At 50.0% G+C, this 16,145-nt stretch overlaps 1 protein-coding gene across 3 annotated transcripts in view; it reads left to right on the top strand.

Moving 5' to 3' along the window:
• Positions 1–16,145, top strand: part of FBXL20 (F-box and leucine rich repeat protein 20) — a 33,549-nt gene that overhangs the window by 10,939 nt on the left and 6,465 nt on the right. For all 3 annotated transcript variants that reach the window (XM_068660814.1, XM_068660815.1, XM_068660816.1), the window contains exons 2-10: positions 794–855; positions 5,992–6,046; positions 7,977–8,051; positions 10,366–10,460; positions 10,902–10,970; positions 11,164–11,259; positions 12,549–12,675; positions 14,687–14,761; positions 15,603–15,733. In XM_068660814.1, the coding sequence (XP_068516915.1) occupies positions 794–855; positions 5,992–6,046; positions 7,977–8,051; positions 10,366–10,460; positions 10,902–10,970; positions 11,164–11,259; positions 12,549–12,675; positions 14,687–14,761; positions 15,603–15,733 (785 nt within the window). The remainder of the gene's footprint in view (positions 1–793; positions 856–5,991; positions 6,047–7,976; positions 8,052–10,365; positions 10,461–10,901; positions 10,971–11,163; positions 11,260–12,548; positions 12,676–14,686; positions 14,762–15,602; positions 15,734–16,145) is intronic.

The raw sequence follows: 16,145 nt of genomic DNA, 5'->3' as shown, positions 1-16,145 counted from the left end.
GTCAGAGGGTCCCATCCCATCGCTGGCCAGTTTGCTGCAAGTTTGCATGAAATAGCTTATGGGATACAACAAAGCTCTGGGTTCAGGGCCTTGGAGAGCACAGTTCTTTCCCAGAATCGCCTCTCTTCCCATCACAGCACCGATTATCATACCTCCCTTTAAGCCGTGCTTTAGGACTGCAAGAAATTCTGTTTGCCCTTCTCTCCAGGGCTCCTGAGAGCTGTGCGAGCTCTAATACAGCCTCGTTAGGCTCCTCTTCATCAGTCCTTGGCTTCCTTTCGGGCTGCAGAAACCAGCCGTGCTGCACCGATGTCCTCAGCCTCTGTTTGATGGATTTAGAGCTGCTCGGTCGTTCCCTTCTCTCTATCCCATTCCCCATATGTTTGTGTGGCTGCTCTGAACCACACGTGAAGGTTTGCCTTCAGGGGGCTGTGGCACGGCTGGAGGACTGGAACGAGCAGTCCCTGATGTGTTCCTGTAGGCAGTGCCAGCTCACAAGTACCCCCCAGTTACCATTCATATCAATAAATAAATAAAACTCTCCTTTATACTTAGTCTGCCAATCCACACAGCGTTTTGGGGCCATTTAAAAACCACGTGGGATGTAATATTAGCTATGGTCTAATCCAGGGGTTTGAGGAGTTGAGCGCAAAGTTTACCTTTGGGGAATTTATTGGGCCAGATGTCTCTGGAAATGGCCTCGTTAACCAGCAGTTTCTTCCCTAGAGTGAAGTAGGTTTTGTTTCCTTAATGAAAATATATGGCTAAATTGTTGACTTGTTTTTGTTTACAGATGTTCTCAAACAATGACGAAGCTGTGATCAACAAAAAACTTCCAAAAGAGCTGCTGCTTCGGTAAGCCTTCTTGATTTGTATTTCAGCTGCGTCGTGTTGTGTTATTTGCAGCCAGGAGCTGGTTTCGCTGGTATGCTCGTAAATCACAAGCCTGGATTGGGTCACTTGCAAAGCCATGGACAAACAGAAGCAGATCAAAGGTCTGCACCAGTGGCGGTTTATGCTAAATGTTATTAGGATTTGTTTTGTAAAATGTTAAATTAATTTGCCGGTCGCCTGTTTTGTAGATGGAAGAACTGTAGGACTAATCAGGCCCTTAATGAAAAGAGATGTAAGCGTAGGGTAACGCGTAGGACAGGATTCTGCCCATCTCTGTCAAGTGCTGCGTTTAAGTAAAAATTCCAAATAAAAATGGCAGAATGGTCCCTGTTGGCCAGGATCAAAGGGATGGGGCTCGGAGGATGCTGGCGTGCAGCTCTGCCTGCTCCCTGTGCTGCTTTTCGCTCGCACACACCCCTGCATGCCATTTGCAGCTTGCCTTCCCGGCACGGGAGCAGCACGAGGGGTGATGTGTGGCTGGCTCAGCCCTCCGTTCGGCGTCTCGAAGCGAAGTCTTGCTCATCAGTGCTTCGAGCTGAGCTGCGAGACTGTAAACGGTGACAAATTGTAGGTGGTGGCTTGAATTATTAACACGAACAAAATTCTCGAGCTGCAAGAAACTGCGCAGCCCTGTCAGCGTTTAATGGTGATAAAAGCCTGGGGAGAAGAGCTCTGGCACAAGAAGCGGCTCCTAGCTCACTCGTGAAATAAAGTGAATAGGAAAAGCAAAAATTGACTGTCTCTTTTGGCCACACCATCTCCTGTATTTTCTGTAGCAGCATCTCTAGTTGGATTCAACTCCTTCTATGCCAGTATCACTCACCCAAAAGCCAAAAGCAAAACCACAAGGTTGTGGGGGTTGAGTTTAACTGAGGATGTGCATGGACCTTGGGGGACAGCGGTCTGCGGGCACTGGGTTCCCCTGGGGCAGGACCTTGCTGGAGGGTGGGCGAGCTCCTGGCAGCTTGCTCAGAGTGACCAAGGAGCACTCAGGCAGTGGCCGGAGGTGTTGGGGAACATCGCTGGGTGGCTGGAGGAGGATTTGTGGTGAGCGACAGAGCCTCCTGCACCATGTGGGAGCTTGGTCAGTGCAAACCCCGTGGCTGGGTTCTCAGCACTGCATGCACTTCTGCAGCGTGGGAATGCTTTGGGGTCTCGTCTTGCTATCACCGATCGTCCCAACGTGCTGCAGGAAGAGCAAGTAGTTGGGATCGTGCGGAACCTAGGGAAAATCAGGAGGAGGTGGAGTTTATAAATGTTAAAGTTGATAAGTAATAGTTTTGAGAGTTGGAATTCACTGTTAGCATACTGTGAAAATTAATTAGTGGGGATCGACAGTGCGGCCTTTGAAAGAGAAACTTGGATGCCTTTATCTGCAGGAATCTCCTGTAAATGAGCGTCGCTGTCTACGAGACAAAGACTCGTGTGTTTAAGCAGTGCTGCTGCGTGAAGGCTTGTTCGCTGGCGCGTTCCTTCTGCAGATGGCATTGATGCCTCATGCATGTGGTTGCAAAGTGGAAAGCTGTACTCGAGCAAAATAAAGAGTAGGAGGATATACGAGAGGTGGACAGCAGTCATCACGCCCCACGACAGAGAAGTGTGCGGCTCCCGGAGCGCTCTTGACTGGGGGACAGGGTGGATGTGTGAAGCGCCCGCGAGGTCGACTTCAGGAACCATTTGTGGTGTCCTGCCCGCTGTGTTGCTGCCACTCAGTGATGGTTTTGGCTGAGCAGCACTCTTAAACAAAGCTGTCCCAGAGCACCTGGGCCCAGAGTCCAGCTGGTGGCCCCGAGCCTTGTCCTGCCTCAGCCTTGTCTGCTTCTGCCCGCTGGGCTTCCAGGGGCTTGCACGTGAGCTTCACGCTCTTAAAAATGAGCCAGACCAGGAAAAAGCAGATTTTTGCTGGCTGTCTTGGTTACTTTGGTGTTGCCAGCTCCTCTCTAGGTGGCTCTGGCTGGGTCCTTCCCCTGGTTTCCATCCACCATGGCCTGCCCCAGGTGTGTGTCCCCTCCACTGCCACCCAGGCCCGGGCCTTGAGGTGCCGCTGGTGCCCACTGCTCTCAGCATGGTGTAGGGCTGTTGAACCGCTGTGCCTGTGGGGTTAGGTGGCCTTGGGAGCCGTCTGTGTCCCCTCTGGGTGGCAGGCAGGCCGGGCCAGGTGTCCTGTGGCATAAGCAGCTTTTGCTCCAGCTCCACGTCCTGCCCGCCGCCTGGCGTCATTGCTTGGAGCTCTGGATCTGGTGGCGGAGAGGCCATGGGGACACCCGTTGTGCCCCCTCTGCTAAAATGGGAAAGGAGAGAAATTCAGCTTGGGCAGTGGGCCACTGGTGCTGGTGGTTTTGGAAGGTGAAGGTCTGGGCTGGCTCACCCCAGATCCTGCAGCTGCCAGGCACCTCATCAGTCTTGGCCCTAATCTAATTAGAGCGGCAGGGGGAAAGTGAGGAGCAGCCCTAGAAAATCCGCAGTGGATTAAGAGGCTGAAACCTGAAAAAAGGCTCCAGCCGCAGTGTGTTTTGGCTAAATTGTCTGCTGCCGGGCTGCTTGGGCAAGGCAGCGTGTTCCAAAGCCTGCTTGGCCCCGCTGCCTCGCCACCGCCCGCAGCGAGCCGCTTTGCAGCAGGAGGCTTCAATCTGACACGGTGCCAGGCCTGCTGAACTCCCCTGGGGAGGGCTCGGCCTGCCTTCGCCGTCGGTCCCTGCTTGATGATGAAGTGACCGCTGAGGTTATTTTCTTACCGTTGGCCCTGATGAGCAGAAAGGCGAGTGCAGGAGGAGAGCGGTCGGCAGAGCTGCCATCGCCCAGCTGCCCGGCGAAGGCAGGGACAGGAAGACATTACTCAGGCAGCGCTCTTCAACCTGCTGCTGCTGTCTTCTTTTCTGCTTTCTTTCACCGGAGAAGCGGAATCTGAGCAGAGCAGCAGATATTTGTTAGGGATCTGGTGTCTTGGAACAGTCCCAAGGGGCTGGGCGGCTGCTTTCTGGTGCCCTGCTACTGCTGTGTCTGGAGCTGATGGTTTTCATCCAGATTTCCTGTCAGCCCAGGATGCTGCCTTGTCGTCAGGCTTGCTTGTAGTTATTTCAAGTGATCGTGTAGGTTACTTTGCTTTATTCTGTGCAGATTGATGAAAAGAAACCCAACGTTGATGTCCTGTGCTGTACTCATGTTGGATGAAGACGGCCACCCCGTCACTAGGGCAGGCAGCTTGGTGGTGGGATTTGGGGTGGTTTGAGGTTCCCCAGCAGCTCCTCAGAGAAACAGCAGCCCGTCCTTGGGGCTGTTTTATAGAACTTGAGGCCATTGTGCCTGCAGGACTTGAGCCGCCGTGCTCCTGCTGCTTCCAGCAGTTTGTGCAAGGGCTGTGGCTGGAGCCAGCGTGGCCCTGCTGCTGGAAGAGTGATTTTTTTGCAGCACATTCTGCTGAGTCACTGGCTAATATTCCCCAGCGAATGCCAGAGCAGTGCAGAAATGAGAAATGCTCGTAGGCTTTTCAGAGCAGAAGTCCCCAAATCCTCTTGGGGTCCATGGGTTTCCTGCCGAGGTGCTGTGCAGGCTGGCACCCCAGCACCCGGAGCAGCAGAATTTCTCCTTCCCCTCGCAGAGTTTGGCCTTGCAGCAAGCAGGAGGGGGGGGCTGCGTGTCCCAGGAGCCCCCCAGCAGCAGGGCAGCTCCTGGCGAAGCTCCGAAATGTGAGCTTGGGAGGTGAGGGGCAAGCATTCAGTGCTGGCATCCCCTCTGCTGTGTGGGCAGGCTGGGAAGGGAGCAGCAGGAAACAGAAAAGAATTTGGCCCTGACAGAGGGATGAGGGGGTTATTAATAGCCTGGGATTTCCACGGAGAAAGCGATTTTTATGAAAATGTAGAAGTGCACCTAGTTATTGGCTTAGCCACTCTTCCCATGGAGATGGTTTCTGAGCTCCTGTGCTGGGAATCCAGGGTAAAAGTAGGAATTCTCCCCAGCTTCTCTCACTTCCCCAGGCTTTCCTTGTATTGTTGTTCATTCATATTGTGCTAAATAAATCCTCAGCTCTTGCATACATGCAGACATAAATAAAGTTTATTTCAAGGGAAGACTTGTTCCTAGGCAGTGAGAAGTGAGCGGGGATCTGCAGATGTATCTGAAGTGCTCTGTGGGTACCTGCTAGGTCGGAAATCGCATGGTTGCACCCTACAACATCACCTCAGTCTGGCTTCTGTCCTCTCCTCAAATTTGGAAATCTGCTTTGCTGCTTGTACCTAGCAGCGTGGCTGTGGATGTGCACGGCACGTTAACGTGCGTGCTGCCTCCCGGGTCCGTAGCAGGAGCCGAGCTGATCCTCCTCCTTTATCTCTGGGACAAAGTGCAGTTTGTCTGTGTGCACACCGTGTTTGTTGTTCCCAGCGCTCTCCCCCCAGCTTTATCAGCCCCTGTGCTGTTTATTCAGATGCCTTCTTTGTGGATATCTGGGTAGGTGAGCACCTCGTACGGCTTTCCTCTTCAGCAGGAGAGTTTCAGTAAGCGTTAGTGCAGGGCGTTTGGGTCTCAAAGAGCTCGCTGCTGGCAGCATCTCTTCCAGAGAGGCTCTTCCAGCACAGGCAGCCCTCCTGGGGATGTGGGAGAGCTTTTGTTCACCCTCCCAAGCCAAACTCCCAAGTGAGCAGGCCAGCAATTTGGGGTGGTGGCCAGAGCTCGGGGTGTGCCCGGCAGAGGAGCATGCGTAGCAAAGAGGGCTGGTGGAGCACGGAGCACGCCAGCACTACTCCAGTGTCAGGGAGGAGCCAGCACAGCCAAAAGTGACTTTATTCGGCCATATCCTGACCCAACTGGTGTTAAGCTGTACGATACCTGCACCCATCTGCTTCAGTGCCTGCTCATCCTGCTCACTGAACGCTGCCGGGTGTAAGGTCAGCACTCCAGTACATCAGTGTCTCTGCTTTCATTCGTTAACTGCTAGGTTTGCATTTCTTTTCACCGTTCAGCTTTCGACTGATTTGCAAAGAAGTTTTGCTGTCTCCAGCCCTTTTTTTTTTTCCCATTGTTTTTCCTTTTTTTTTTTTTTTTTTCACGTTCCCTTTGTTGTAGATGTGGATAACCAAAAGGTGTCTTTTTTTTCTGTTGCAGAATTTTCTCCTTCCTGGATGTGGTCACTCTGTGTCGCTGTGCTCAGGTCTCCAGGGTAAGAGCCTTCCTCCTTGCTGGTGGATGTTCGCGGTTTGTGGGACTGTCACGGCTCTCACCTCCAGCCCTCCCTGGCATTTGAGACCCGGGGGATTTGTACAGGGGAGCTTTGTGTTTCAACTATTGTTATTTAGTGTCCCGTACTAAAGGGGGATGCCAGAAACTTCTGATGGCCACTGAAACCAAAGCTGGAACACGGTTTTAACGGCACCCAAGGCCCTGAGCAGACTGAAAGGGAAGCAGCTGACTTTGACAGAGCTCTCCCAGCAACCTGGGCTTTGTACAGGAGGCCTGCACTGAACTTCAGCTGTGATGTGTGGATGAGTCTAAAACTTCCTTGTTTTTTGTTGAAAGTAAAGAAATTTTAATTCACAAGGATACTTGCACAGTCAACGAGCATTTACTTTCCTACTTGGATTTAGCTGATACGAGTGTAGAAGGAAAAAGGAGTGTCTTGTTTACACTGTTTTTTTCCCTAAGTATCTTGTAGTTCTGTGGGATTCAGGTAGTGAGACCCAGCTTGGATAATTCGCTTGGGAAAACTCCACCTGCAGGCCCAGCCACCTAAAGCTGTCAGATGTGTTCAGGTGCTTCATCCTGACCGAACCTGGTTCAGGTCAAACCCGAACCACAGCTGGCTCATTACTAAGATCATACAAAAATACAAAATGCAACATGCTTAAACATCTTTAATTGCGTTTTTAAAAAGTCCCGTGATGTCCAAGCAGTGTGGTTACAGTCCCACGTTCTCAGAATAACACAAATCTTCCGATGAAAGCTCTTCCAGCTTTCTGCTCCACTGCTCCAGCACTGACAGCCCATTTTTGTATGCAGAGATCCCTCCGTTAGACATAAAAACACACAGGGTTTTTTAAAAAAAAGCAGCTTGCACCTGCTGGTGGCTTTCTCTTCCACTGGAGCTGGTGGCTTCCTCTTGCCAATAACCAGGCGTTAAAACAAGCACCTGTAATGAGGTTGCAAACACAAAGTCCATCACCACTCAGTCCTGTGAGCTGCTCTAAGTCCCTGCGTGACTTGCACAAGAACTAGTTACCACGTTGTGCTGGAGATGTGGCTTAGTGCTTGTAATAGGTGTCGTACAGGAACACGCCTGCGTGTGCACACTCTTGCACAACGAAGGACTCACGGCTGTTATGAGACTCATCTGTTTGCTTTGGTGATGCAATTAAAACTTCACGTACAGTATTGACTGCTGTTTTCAACTCTGTTGAAAACCTTGATTTATTAAGGCACAAAAAAAAAAGTTTCAATTCCTGGTTCTCATTTGTATCATAAGCAATATAGCAATATGAGAGGATTTTTTTTAATTATTATTTATTTATTGATTTGTCCGCCCCTGCCTGCTTAACAAACCAAAACCCACTCTTGGGAGCTGGATGCTTCACCTGGGCATCTTACAAGGCTCTGAATTTGTCTGGGGGACGTAGCACCGATTTGTGAGGGCCTTGCGCACCTTTTTCTGCTGGAGGTAGGGGAAGGTGTGCAGGGTGCCAGCCTCCCCCTCCTCTGATGGGATCCGACCGCGAGCCTGGTGCTAGCTGCGCTCCTCGGGGCAGTCCAGGAGCTTGGGGTCACTTCTCCTGTGTGGCTCCCCCGTGTCCTGGCACCCTTCACATCCTTCACCTGGCTGCTGGCTTCCTCTGAAGGTGCTGGTGAGCCGTGCTAAGGGTCGGGGTCCCAGCAGGACTGGTGGTGCCCCCCAGGGACCCTCGGAGGAGCCGCGCTGTGGGCGATAACTGATTGGGGCTGGTAACTGATCACTTTTCCTTATCGGCCCTAATCACTTGTTGGGTTTCCCCCGAGACAGAATTTTGTTTCTGAATGGAACGAATTGTGACTAGGTCCCCGCTGATGTTTTTTTTTTTTTTCATATTAACAACACGTTTACATTTTTTCCCCCGATAAAGGCATGGAATGTTCTGGCCCTGGATGGCAGTAACTGGCAGCGAATTGACCTGTTTGATTTCCAGAGGGATATTGAGGTATAATTAAGCGACATACAAACCCGTTTTTTCTTGTTAAAATGTAATTACAGCCTAGGATGGATTAATACTCCCAGCGTAACCCCTTCTACCTTCCCTGGAGATAGAAATCATTAATTTCAGTTCTTCTTAGCTTCAGGGAGTCTTTAAAGTCTTGGCAATCCATTCAGCTTTTGAAAATGGACAGAATTACATATCTGTATCAAGACTTAAAGATAGTAATGGAGAGGTTTTACATGCATGTGTTCTAAAAGCAGAAATAAGTAAATTGGTATATTGAGGGAAATTACTAATGCAGAGCAGAACTCAGGCTGCTTTTCCTTTGACTCAAAAACCAAAAATCCTATCACAGCACAGACCTGGACCATTAAGACTCTGAATGTCTCTTGAAACACAGCCCGCAACATTTCTCTTTTCCCATCTGTTTTTAAATGTAAAGAAATGCGGTGTAAATGTGGACGATTCAGGGGCAGCAGGGGCAGAGTTGTTCCTCAAAGATGCAGCTTTGGAAGTGCTTCGTGGCAGCCTTTCTAAATCTGTCGGATGCGGTCTAGTTAGCGCCGACAGGAAGGGATGCTGCTGTCATCTAAAAGCTGAAATTCCATTTATCAGGGTAAGAGAACAAAACACAGTTACGAGAAGCTTGTTTCTTAGCAGAATATTCGGTTTCTCACAATATTCATTTGCTCTTTGAACTGTTTTGGAGGAGGGAGATAGAGAGCATCGTTCCACGTACCATAGACGTGAAGCAGGCGATGACTGAAGACGCACACCTTGAGGGAACTGGAGGGAAACGCTCAGTTTTTGTGGAGGAGGGAGTTCAAACCTTCCTGCCAGCTAAGCGAGACGCCCAGATAAAGTCACCACCCCGTGACGCTGGGTGACTTCTGCCTGCCTGAAGGGCTCTGGCTGGGCTGGGACTCCTCGCAGGAAGCACACGGTGTGATGGTGGTGGTGTTGATAACAGATCCTGATCTGATAACAGGCACTGATCTCCTACCGTGCCCTGGACGTGCCGGAGGTGTGCCGATACCTTGCACGGAGGTGCAGCACAGCCAGAGGTGCCCGGTCTAGCAGGAAGCGTGGCTGGAGCTGATCCACTCGGTCTGTGTAGGAGGGAGAGAGCAGAGTGCTGCGGGCACAGCCCCACCTGCTCTTCATGATGGCTTTTTGCATGGTTTCCACATCAAATGTGTGTTCTTCCACGAGCCCCAGCCCCCCCTTTCAAAGGGAGGTGCCGTGGTGTGTTGCACCGAACCTCCAAGCACCCGGTGTCCTAAATGTTCTCGCTCTAAAGCAATGCAAATCCAGCAGCTGACGTAAATTGCATTTATAATGGGACTTATTCAAATCTTCTCGTTCAAGCGTGTGACTTCGTAGGCTGGCCAGAGGAATCACAAAGGTACGCCTGCTGCTCGGGAACCCTCCAGCCCTTCCATGCAGGTCAGGCTTTTGGCTGTTCCCACTGCCCCCCAGGGCCTGTGGTCTTGGCAGGAGCCCCCCCCAGAGCTCTGGTGGGGCTGGTGGCCCTCCTTCGGTCGTGGTATTACGTGGTGCCCAGCCTGCTGATTCGTCATTCTTACTTATTTTGGTTGGAAGAAGGTGGTAGGAAAACATCCTTGGCCCTACAGGGGGCTTAAATGCTGCCTTGAAGAACCGAGAGGGGTTCCTGGTGTGTGATAAGAAACCGTGGAATAAAATGGAGGGGAAGGTGGTGGAATTCCTGGACGCTGCTGCTGATGCTCTCAGTGGCTTTTGGTCAGAAATACCTGGCTAAATGCGAACTTGTCCTAGGGTCTTTGCAGCCTTCCACCAATTGCAAATGTTGGGGGGGAAAATCCATTCTCCAGATCTGTTGAACACAAACGTTCGGATCCCTTTTCTGGAAGAGGAAAAGTGGTGGGCTAGCGGTGTCTCAGCTCCATTTTGAATAGAAATTGAGGTTTATCCGTTCACAGTACGCTCACCGTACTCATTTATCAGTCTTCTGCCCCCCTGCAGCAGCAGCACTGCTGCTTCCCATCTGCTTGGGTAGTCTGCATCAACATCCAGGGCTCTGGGCTGGAGGAAATCCTCAGCTGCCAGCCTGAACTCACCTCCTCCAGCCGTAGGTGCCTTTTCTCTCCATCTTCAGAAGCTGAATCATTTCCCCTCTCCCTGCCTTAGATTATCCCCGTGGCACTTTTTGTTTCCGTGGCAGTGCTTGACCTAGAATAACAAACTTGTTGTTAAAAGTTTGAATTCAGCTTTTTTGAATGCTGAAGTCACTTGGGGTTCTGCTGGATTTTCACGTAGCTCTTTCTGTCTCCAACAGGGCCGAGTAGTGGAGAACATTTCCAAGAGATGCGGGGGGTTCCTGAGGAAGCTGAGCCTGCGTGGCTGCCTAGGAGTGGGAGACAACGCATTAAGGTAAAGGCACGGCTCGCTTCTGCTCTTAAAAGTAACGTAGAGAGTGATTCAGCCTCTCCAGCCACAGAGGGCTGATAGGCACGAACGCTTTGGAACTGAGACCTTTAGCCTGTGCCTGACTTAAAACACTGAGAGCAGTAACATAGATGCAATCTTTATCGCTCCTTAACTTCACTCACTGGTTGTTTTCATTAAAATAATACCGGCTGCTGCTACAGGCTAAGCAGTAATTGCTGCTAAATCACAAACTTTTGCCTTTGGGCTGGGAAATCTATGAATTTATTTCCATTCGGTGAAATCCCAGGGCAAGATACAGGGCACCGTGAGGTTACTTTTTGTTTATTTTGCCTGAGACCATTTTATAAAATTTTATCTGATGTGTTAAATGCCTGGAAATGTATTGCCTGACAAGTACGGTGTTTTGCCTTTCATTCAATAAAGGACATTTGCACAGAACTGCAGAAATATTGAAGTCTTGAACCTGAATGGCTGTACCAAGATCACAGACGCGTGAGTAATGATCTCTTCTGTTCCCACTGTTATCCCCCTTTTCTGGGGGGAAAGGGGGCTATATTCTCAGCTTCCTTTTTTAAGGGAAGGCCAGGCTTGTGCATGCAGCAGGTAATATAATGCGTGTGGTATGAAATGCGTACGGCTTTGCATATGCCTGTCACGTCAGAGTCTCTCATGTGTTCTCTTCCAGTACGTGTACCAGCCTCAGTAAGTTCTGCTCTAAGCTCAGGCACCTTGATTTGGCTTCCTGCACTTCCATAACCAACATGTCCCTGAAAGCACTGAGGTAGGAGTTGACAACGTTGCCTTTTGCCCGTTGATTCCAGGTAGTGTGACCCGCTGCAGCCCCGTGTTCCTTGTGTGCCTTGGAGGAGACTGAAGTAGGCTGAGGTTTAACCGTGCTTAGAGTTCAGGCAGAGCTCAGTGTTCACGTTGTGCCTCCTGGTTTGCAGAGACAGGGGAGGAGGATGCAATAAAAGCTGCCCTTAAACTTCTTTGTATCCATCCTGGCGATTATTTGCAGCAGAAGCATTACGTTGCATTGAAGTCTTGGAGGAGGGATTGGGGGTGTAGGAAGGAAAAAAAAAGGCTTAGTTTGTCTTTTTTAAATGTTGGTTTGCTAACAGCCAGCTTCTGCACTGTAAGTGTACCACTGCATACTTGGTGCTTACGTAGCCAGAAGGTGAACACCAGCATGTGAATATTTGTCGTTTCAAACTGCTTAGGAGACTTGTAACTGCTTAAATCTGCTAAATGGAATTGCCAAGTAAACTAGAAAAGGAAGGGAAAGACAGACAGTGGTGGGAAGATATTGGGACAGAGGAAAGGAGGCAAAAAAAAAACACTGAAGGTAACGATGGAGGCCGAGCTTTAAAAAATAAAAATAAAAATAAAAATTTCAAGTGGTATCCCAGCAGAATAAAATAAAAGGAAAGCTGCTTCACGGGGGAAAAAAATGAGGGTTCACCTAGGTACCAGCAGAAAAACATGGATTTAAAAGAACAAATTAATGTTGTTTTTTTTTTTTGTGGCTGCATTAAAGTACTTTGAGCTTGTTTGTTCTTCCCTTGAGGGTCTTCGTCCCTGTCTCTAATTTCAAATGGTCAAATTTGTGCTGCAGCTATCTTAAATACCTGATAGCATCTATATTTCTTGATTGCCAGTTGCACTGAGCATTACTCCTGCTGGCAGCTATTTGTAAATGCAGAGTTAGATCTGGAAAGTCAGGAGGCAGCATGGAGAGCAGCCCGATTTTTGGCTCTGGCTGTGGGCAGTTTGGTTGTGTTTGGGTCCAGAAAGTGCATAAACTGTGTGTGTAGGACGGGGAGGTGCCCAGAAGGGGGTACGCTGGCCTTGTTTTGCCCTCCTGATGCCCTGCTCTAGAGCTCCTGACAGTGCCTCTGGAAAGCTGCTCACACCTGGAGGTGTTTGACGAGGAAGCGTTCCCCGTGGGGTGTGGGTGTGCATCGGTGCTCGTGTGGGTCCCAAAACTGGGGAATTCCTAGTTCTGCCTCGAAGCAGGATGTCCTTGTAAAGCCAAAAAGCTGCCACACGCTTTTCCTTTCGCCTCCCAAGCGAGGGGTGCCCGCTGCTGGAACAGCTGAATATCTCCTGGTGCGACCAAGTGACGAAGGATGGCATCCAGGCCCTGGTGCGAGGCTGCGGGGGGCTCAAAGCCCTGTTCCTGAAGGGCTGCACGCAGGTACGGCTCCGCGGTGCTCCAGCGAGCCACAGCGGCTGGTTCACGTCTGCTGCAACCAAGTGTTTGGGGATGAAGCACTGTGGGGTTTTCTCTTCCCAGAAATGTTGCATTGCTGCAATTATTCACGGTCTGTCTGGTGGAGGTTAACTGCTTTTTTTTCTTTTTTTTTTTTTTTTTTTTTTGGAAATTCTTTAATAGCCGGAGCTCAGCGTGAGCAGTGGGACAGCGAACTAATTGCCTCTCTAGCTGTAGAACCATTCTTCTTCCCCCCCATCGGGAGCACACTGAGCAAACTTTTATTATTATTTTTTTTTTCTAAAGAAAAGATAAGTTTATTATCCGTGGCTAGACCCATCTGGTTTTGAAGGCTCCGAAAATTTTAGAAAGCACGACAGGGCTTTCATTTGCAGCGGTGATAGAATTGCCTTGCCGGGTCATTTGGACCTTCCAGCTGGTCAGAGAAATCCCCGTGTTTTGGACTCCTTGGAAAGACTTCTGCAGCCAGCCAGGAGCATAACTATTCCCTCGTGTAGCTCCTGAGCCCCAGCAGTACGTTTTGAAGAGGCTGCAGAGCCCGTGCTGCTTTTTTTTTGGGCATGCCAGCTCTCACAGCTGAAAGCTGGTTTGCTCCCTTTTTGATATTTAGACTTAATTTCCTTTAATCGTACTTCAGTTCCTTGTCTGGTGAATCATTGGAAAGTGCAATACGGGGAAACATTCACACTACATCTTTACTAAGGAGCTGTATGAATTGTGAGCTGGGGCACAGGGAACATCAGCCTTGGGCATTAATCTCTCAGTGAGCAAGAGCTTGCAAAGAACGTGGGGACCAATCCTCATTTCTCAGTTGGGGTGCAGTCTTTTTTGGGGTGCAGCCTTTTTAACGCAGACAGATCAGGCTAGAAAAGAGCAAAGCTGCATCTCCAAATCTTGGGTTTGAAAAAGGAGAGGAAAGGAGGAAAGCTGACCCTGTAGGGGCTGAAAGCTGTGGCCCAGAGGCTGCCGAGAGCTGAGGAGCCCCAAGGTGGACCTGGCAGCTGTGGTCGCTCTCATCTGCTGGGTGCTCGTCCCCAGACACCATCAGCGCTTGTTTGGTTTGGATTTATTTTTGGGGGGCAGGCATTCCTTAGGAATGAGTCACTACGTGCCATTTTCGTCTGCTGCCTATAGACAAACAGCTATATGTTTTTATCAGACAAAAAAAGCACATTTATTTTCTACAAGGACACAAAGTCCTAAAAGGTTTGGGTGATGGGCAGAGCAGCAGCACGTTGTGCGTGCAAAATGGAAGTGATGCCCCTGGGTGCCCGAGCAAGCCCAGCCGTAAGGGCAATAGTGGGCAATTTTCGTTAAATGTTTAATGTTTATTGCTGTTGTGTTTTTTTTAACATGTGAAGTGGGTATACGCAGCTGTCAGAATGGCTTGATTAAAGATAATAACAATCTCAGCCTATTTTGAGGATTCAGGTCATGGAAACAGCTTGAGTTTCTAGTAATTTATAGAGTCATGAGTAATATTGATGGTAGTACATCCTTGTTATCAATTATTTGCCATCTGTTCTTATAGATTTAAGAATAGCAAGCTTTTTTTTTTTTATCATCAGAAAGCAACGTGGCTGTGTTTGTGCTCCTCATGCTGAAATAATACTTTATCTTTTTTTGAGAGCCCTGCTGTTGCAGTATGAAAGCAATTCCTCGTGGGCCCTCGCTAGTGAAGCGTCGCCTTAATTCCCGTAAAGACTTTCTGACTTGACGACTTGCTCTGTTAATCACACGTTTGATCGGATCAGCCCTTCTCTAAATCAGTAACTTGGTGTTTGTGGGTCTTTGCACTCTGTTCCTGGGATGTACAAAATGGCACGCGCCTGCTGCTGCGTATTTTCAGACTGCATCGCCCTCCTCCCCCACAGCTGTCCCAACCACAGACGTTTTATTGTTCTCAAAGCTTCCTTTTGAAGACTGTTTCAAGTATTTAACAGGTTGTTTCAGCCTCTGATTTTTTTTTTTCCAGCTTGAGGATGAAGCTCTCAAATACATCGGCGCACATTGTCCTGAACTGGTGACTTTAAACCTTCAGACGTGCTTAGTAAGTAAACTGCCCCGTGACTTCCCGCCTGTGTTTTGAGGCCATCCCCAAGCAGAACCACGCAGAACGCGCTCGATCCCAGAAACAGCATCTCTGCAGCCAGGGCAGTTGTAAATTTACGAGACTCTTAAAAAAAACAGTTGATGAAAACCAGCTTTCTGGGAGTGCTCGGCGATGTTGAATAAGCCCCCGAAACACTGTCCCTGCATTCAGCTCCTCAGCTTTTGTCTCCTTGCCCTGCCCGCGGGGCTTCTGAACTCCCTTGCAGGACTTAGCTGGAGAAATTCTTTCCACGGGGCTGGAATGCCTGCGTGGCCTTCCTGCCAGCTTCCTCCCAGCTCTCCCCACGCTGAACCAAGAGGGGCCATTTCCCTGCTCAGGACCAGTTGCTCTGCAGTGCCAAAAATGCGTATTTATGCCCCAAATGAAACCGAAGCGGGTTCTTTGGGTGTAATATCCCGCAGTGGGTCTGATGCAGTGGGGATGGGCAGTCCCAGCCCTCTCCCAGGGAGGTGGGCAAGGCCCCTGGGGGCTGTGGGGCTGGGCCCTACGCTGCAGCCCCGGCCCCGAGAGCAGAGCACAGGGGACGAGAGGGACCCTCAGTGTCTGGGGACCCATCCGAGCTGCTGGAGTTGCTGTGCTGTGAGTTTGGCAGGGTCTGGGCCGCGAGGTGGGCTCTTAGCTCTCACATGGTGGTCCCAAAACGCATTTGTGGGTTGAAAGAAGCAGAATTTGGCCTCGGTTAAGTTCCTGGTTGGAAATCTGAGAGGAAAACGCACAGCACGTTGCTCTTCCCCCTCCTGTGTCACGGCCTGTGATGCTGTCCTCGTCTCTCTCGTAGCAAATCACAGACGACGGGCTCATCACGATATGCAGAGGGTGCCACAAGCTGCAATCCCTGTGTGCCTCGGGCTGCTGTAACATCACCGACGCCATCCTGAACGCCCTGGGACAGAACTGCCCCAGGCTGAGGTAAGCTCTCGGCGGGTCCCTGAGCTTTGGGTGACCCCTGCGTGTGAGCAGAGGGTCCTGGGGACACGGTCACGCCGTGCTGGAGCTGCTTTGTTACTGCTGAGCTGCGAGGTGACCGTGGGTGTACCCCCCAAAAAAAATCCCTCTTCAGTACTGAGAACTGAAAATGCATTTAGACAATATTGCTTCCTCGTAACGTGTGACACTGGCAGGATTTTCACGGTGATTTTATAGCAGATGGAATTTGTGCTTTCGCTCAAAAGGGCATCCAGCATCCAGCTTGCTTTTTACTTAAAGATATTTTTTTTTTAATCAGGACAAGTTTTTCCAGGAACATTTTGCTATAATTCAGAAAATGGCCAGGTGCAGGAAGAAGAAATGGTTTTAATCTGGCATCTGTAAGAGCTGGGAG

The sequence above is a fragment of the Anas acuta genome, chromosome 25, assembly GCF_963932015.1.
Source record: "Anas acuta chromosome 25, bAnaAcu1.1, whole genome shotgun sequence".
NCBI classification, from domain to species: domain Eukaryota; kingdom Metazoa; phylum Chordata; class Aves; order Anseriformes; family Anatidae; genus Anas; species Anas acuta.
Note: the sequence above shows the minus strand (reverse complement) of the source record. Positions and strands in the feature narration are given on the sequence as shown.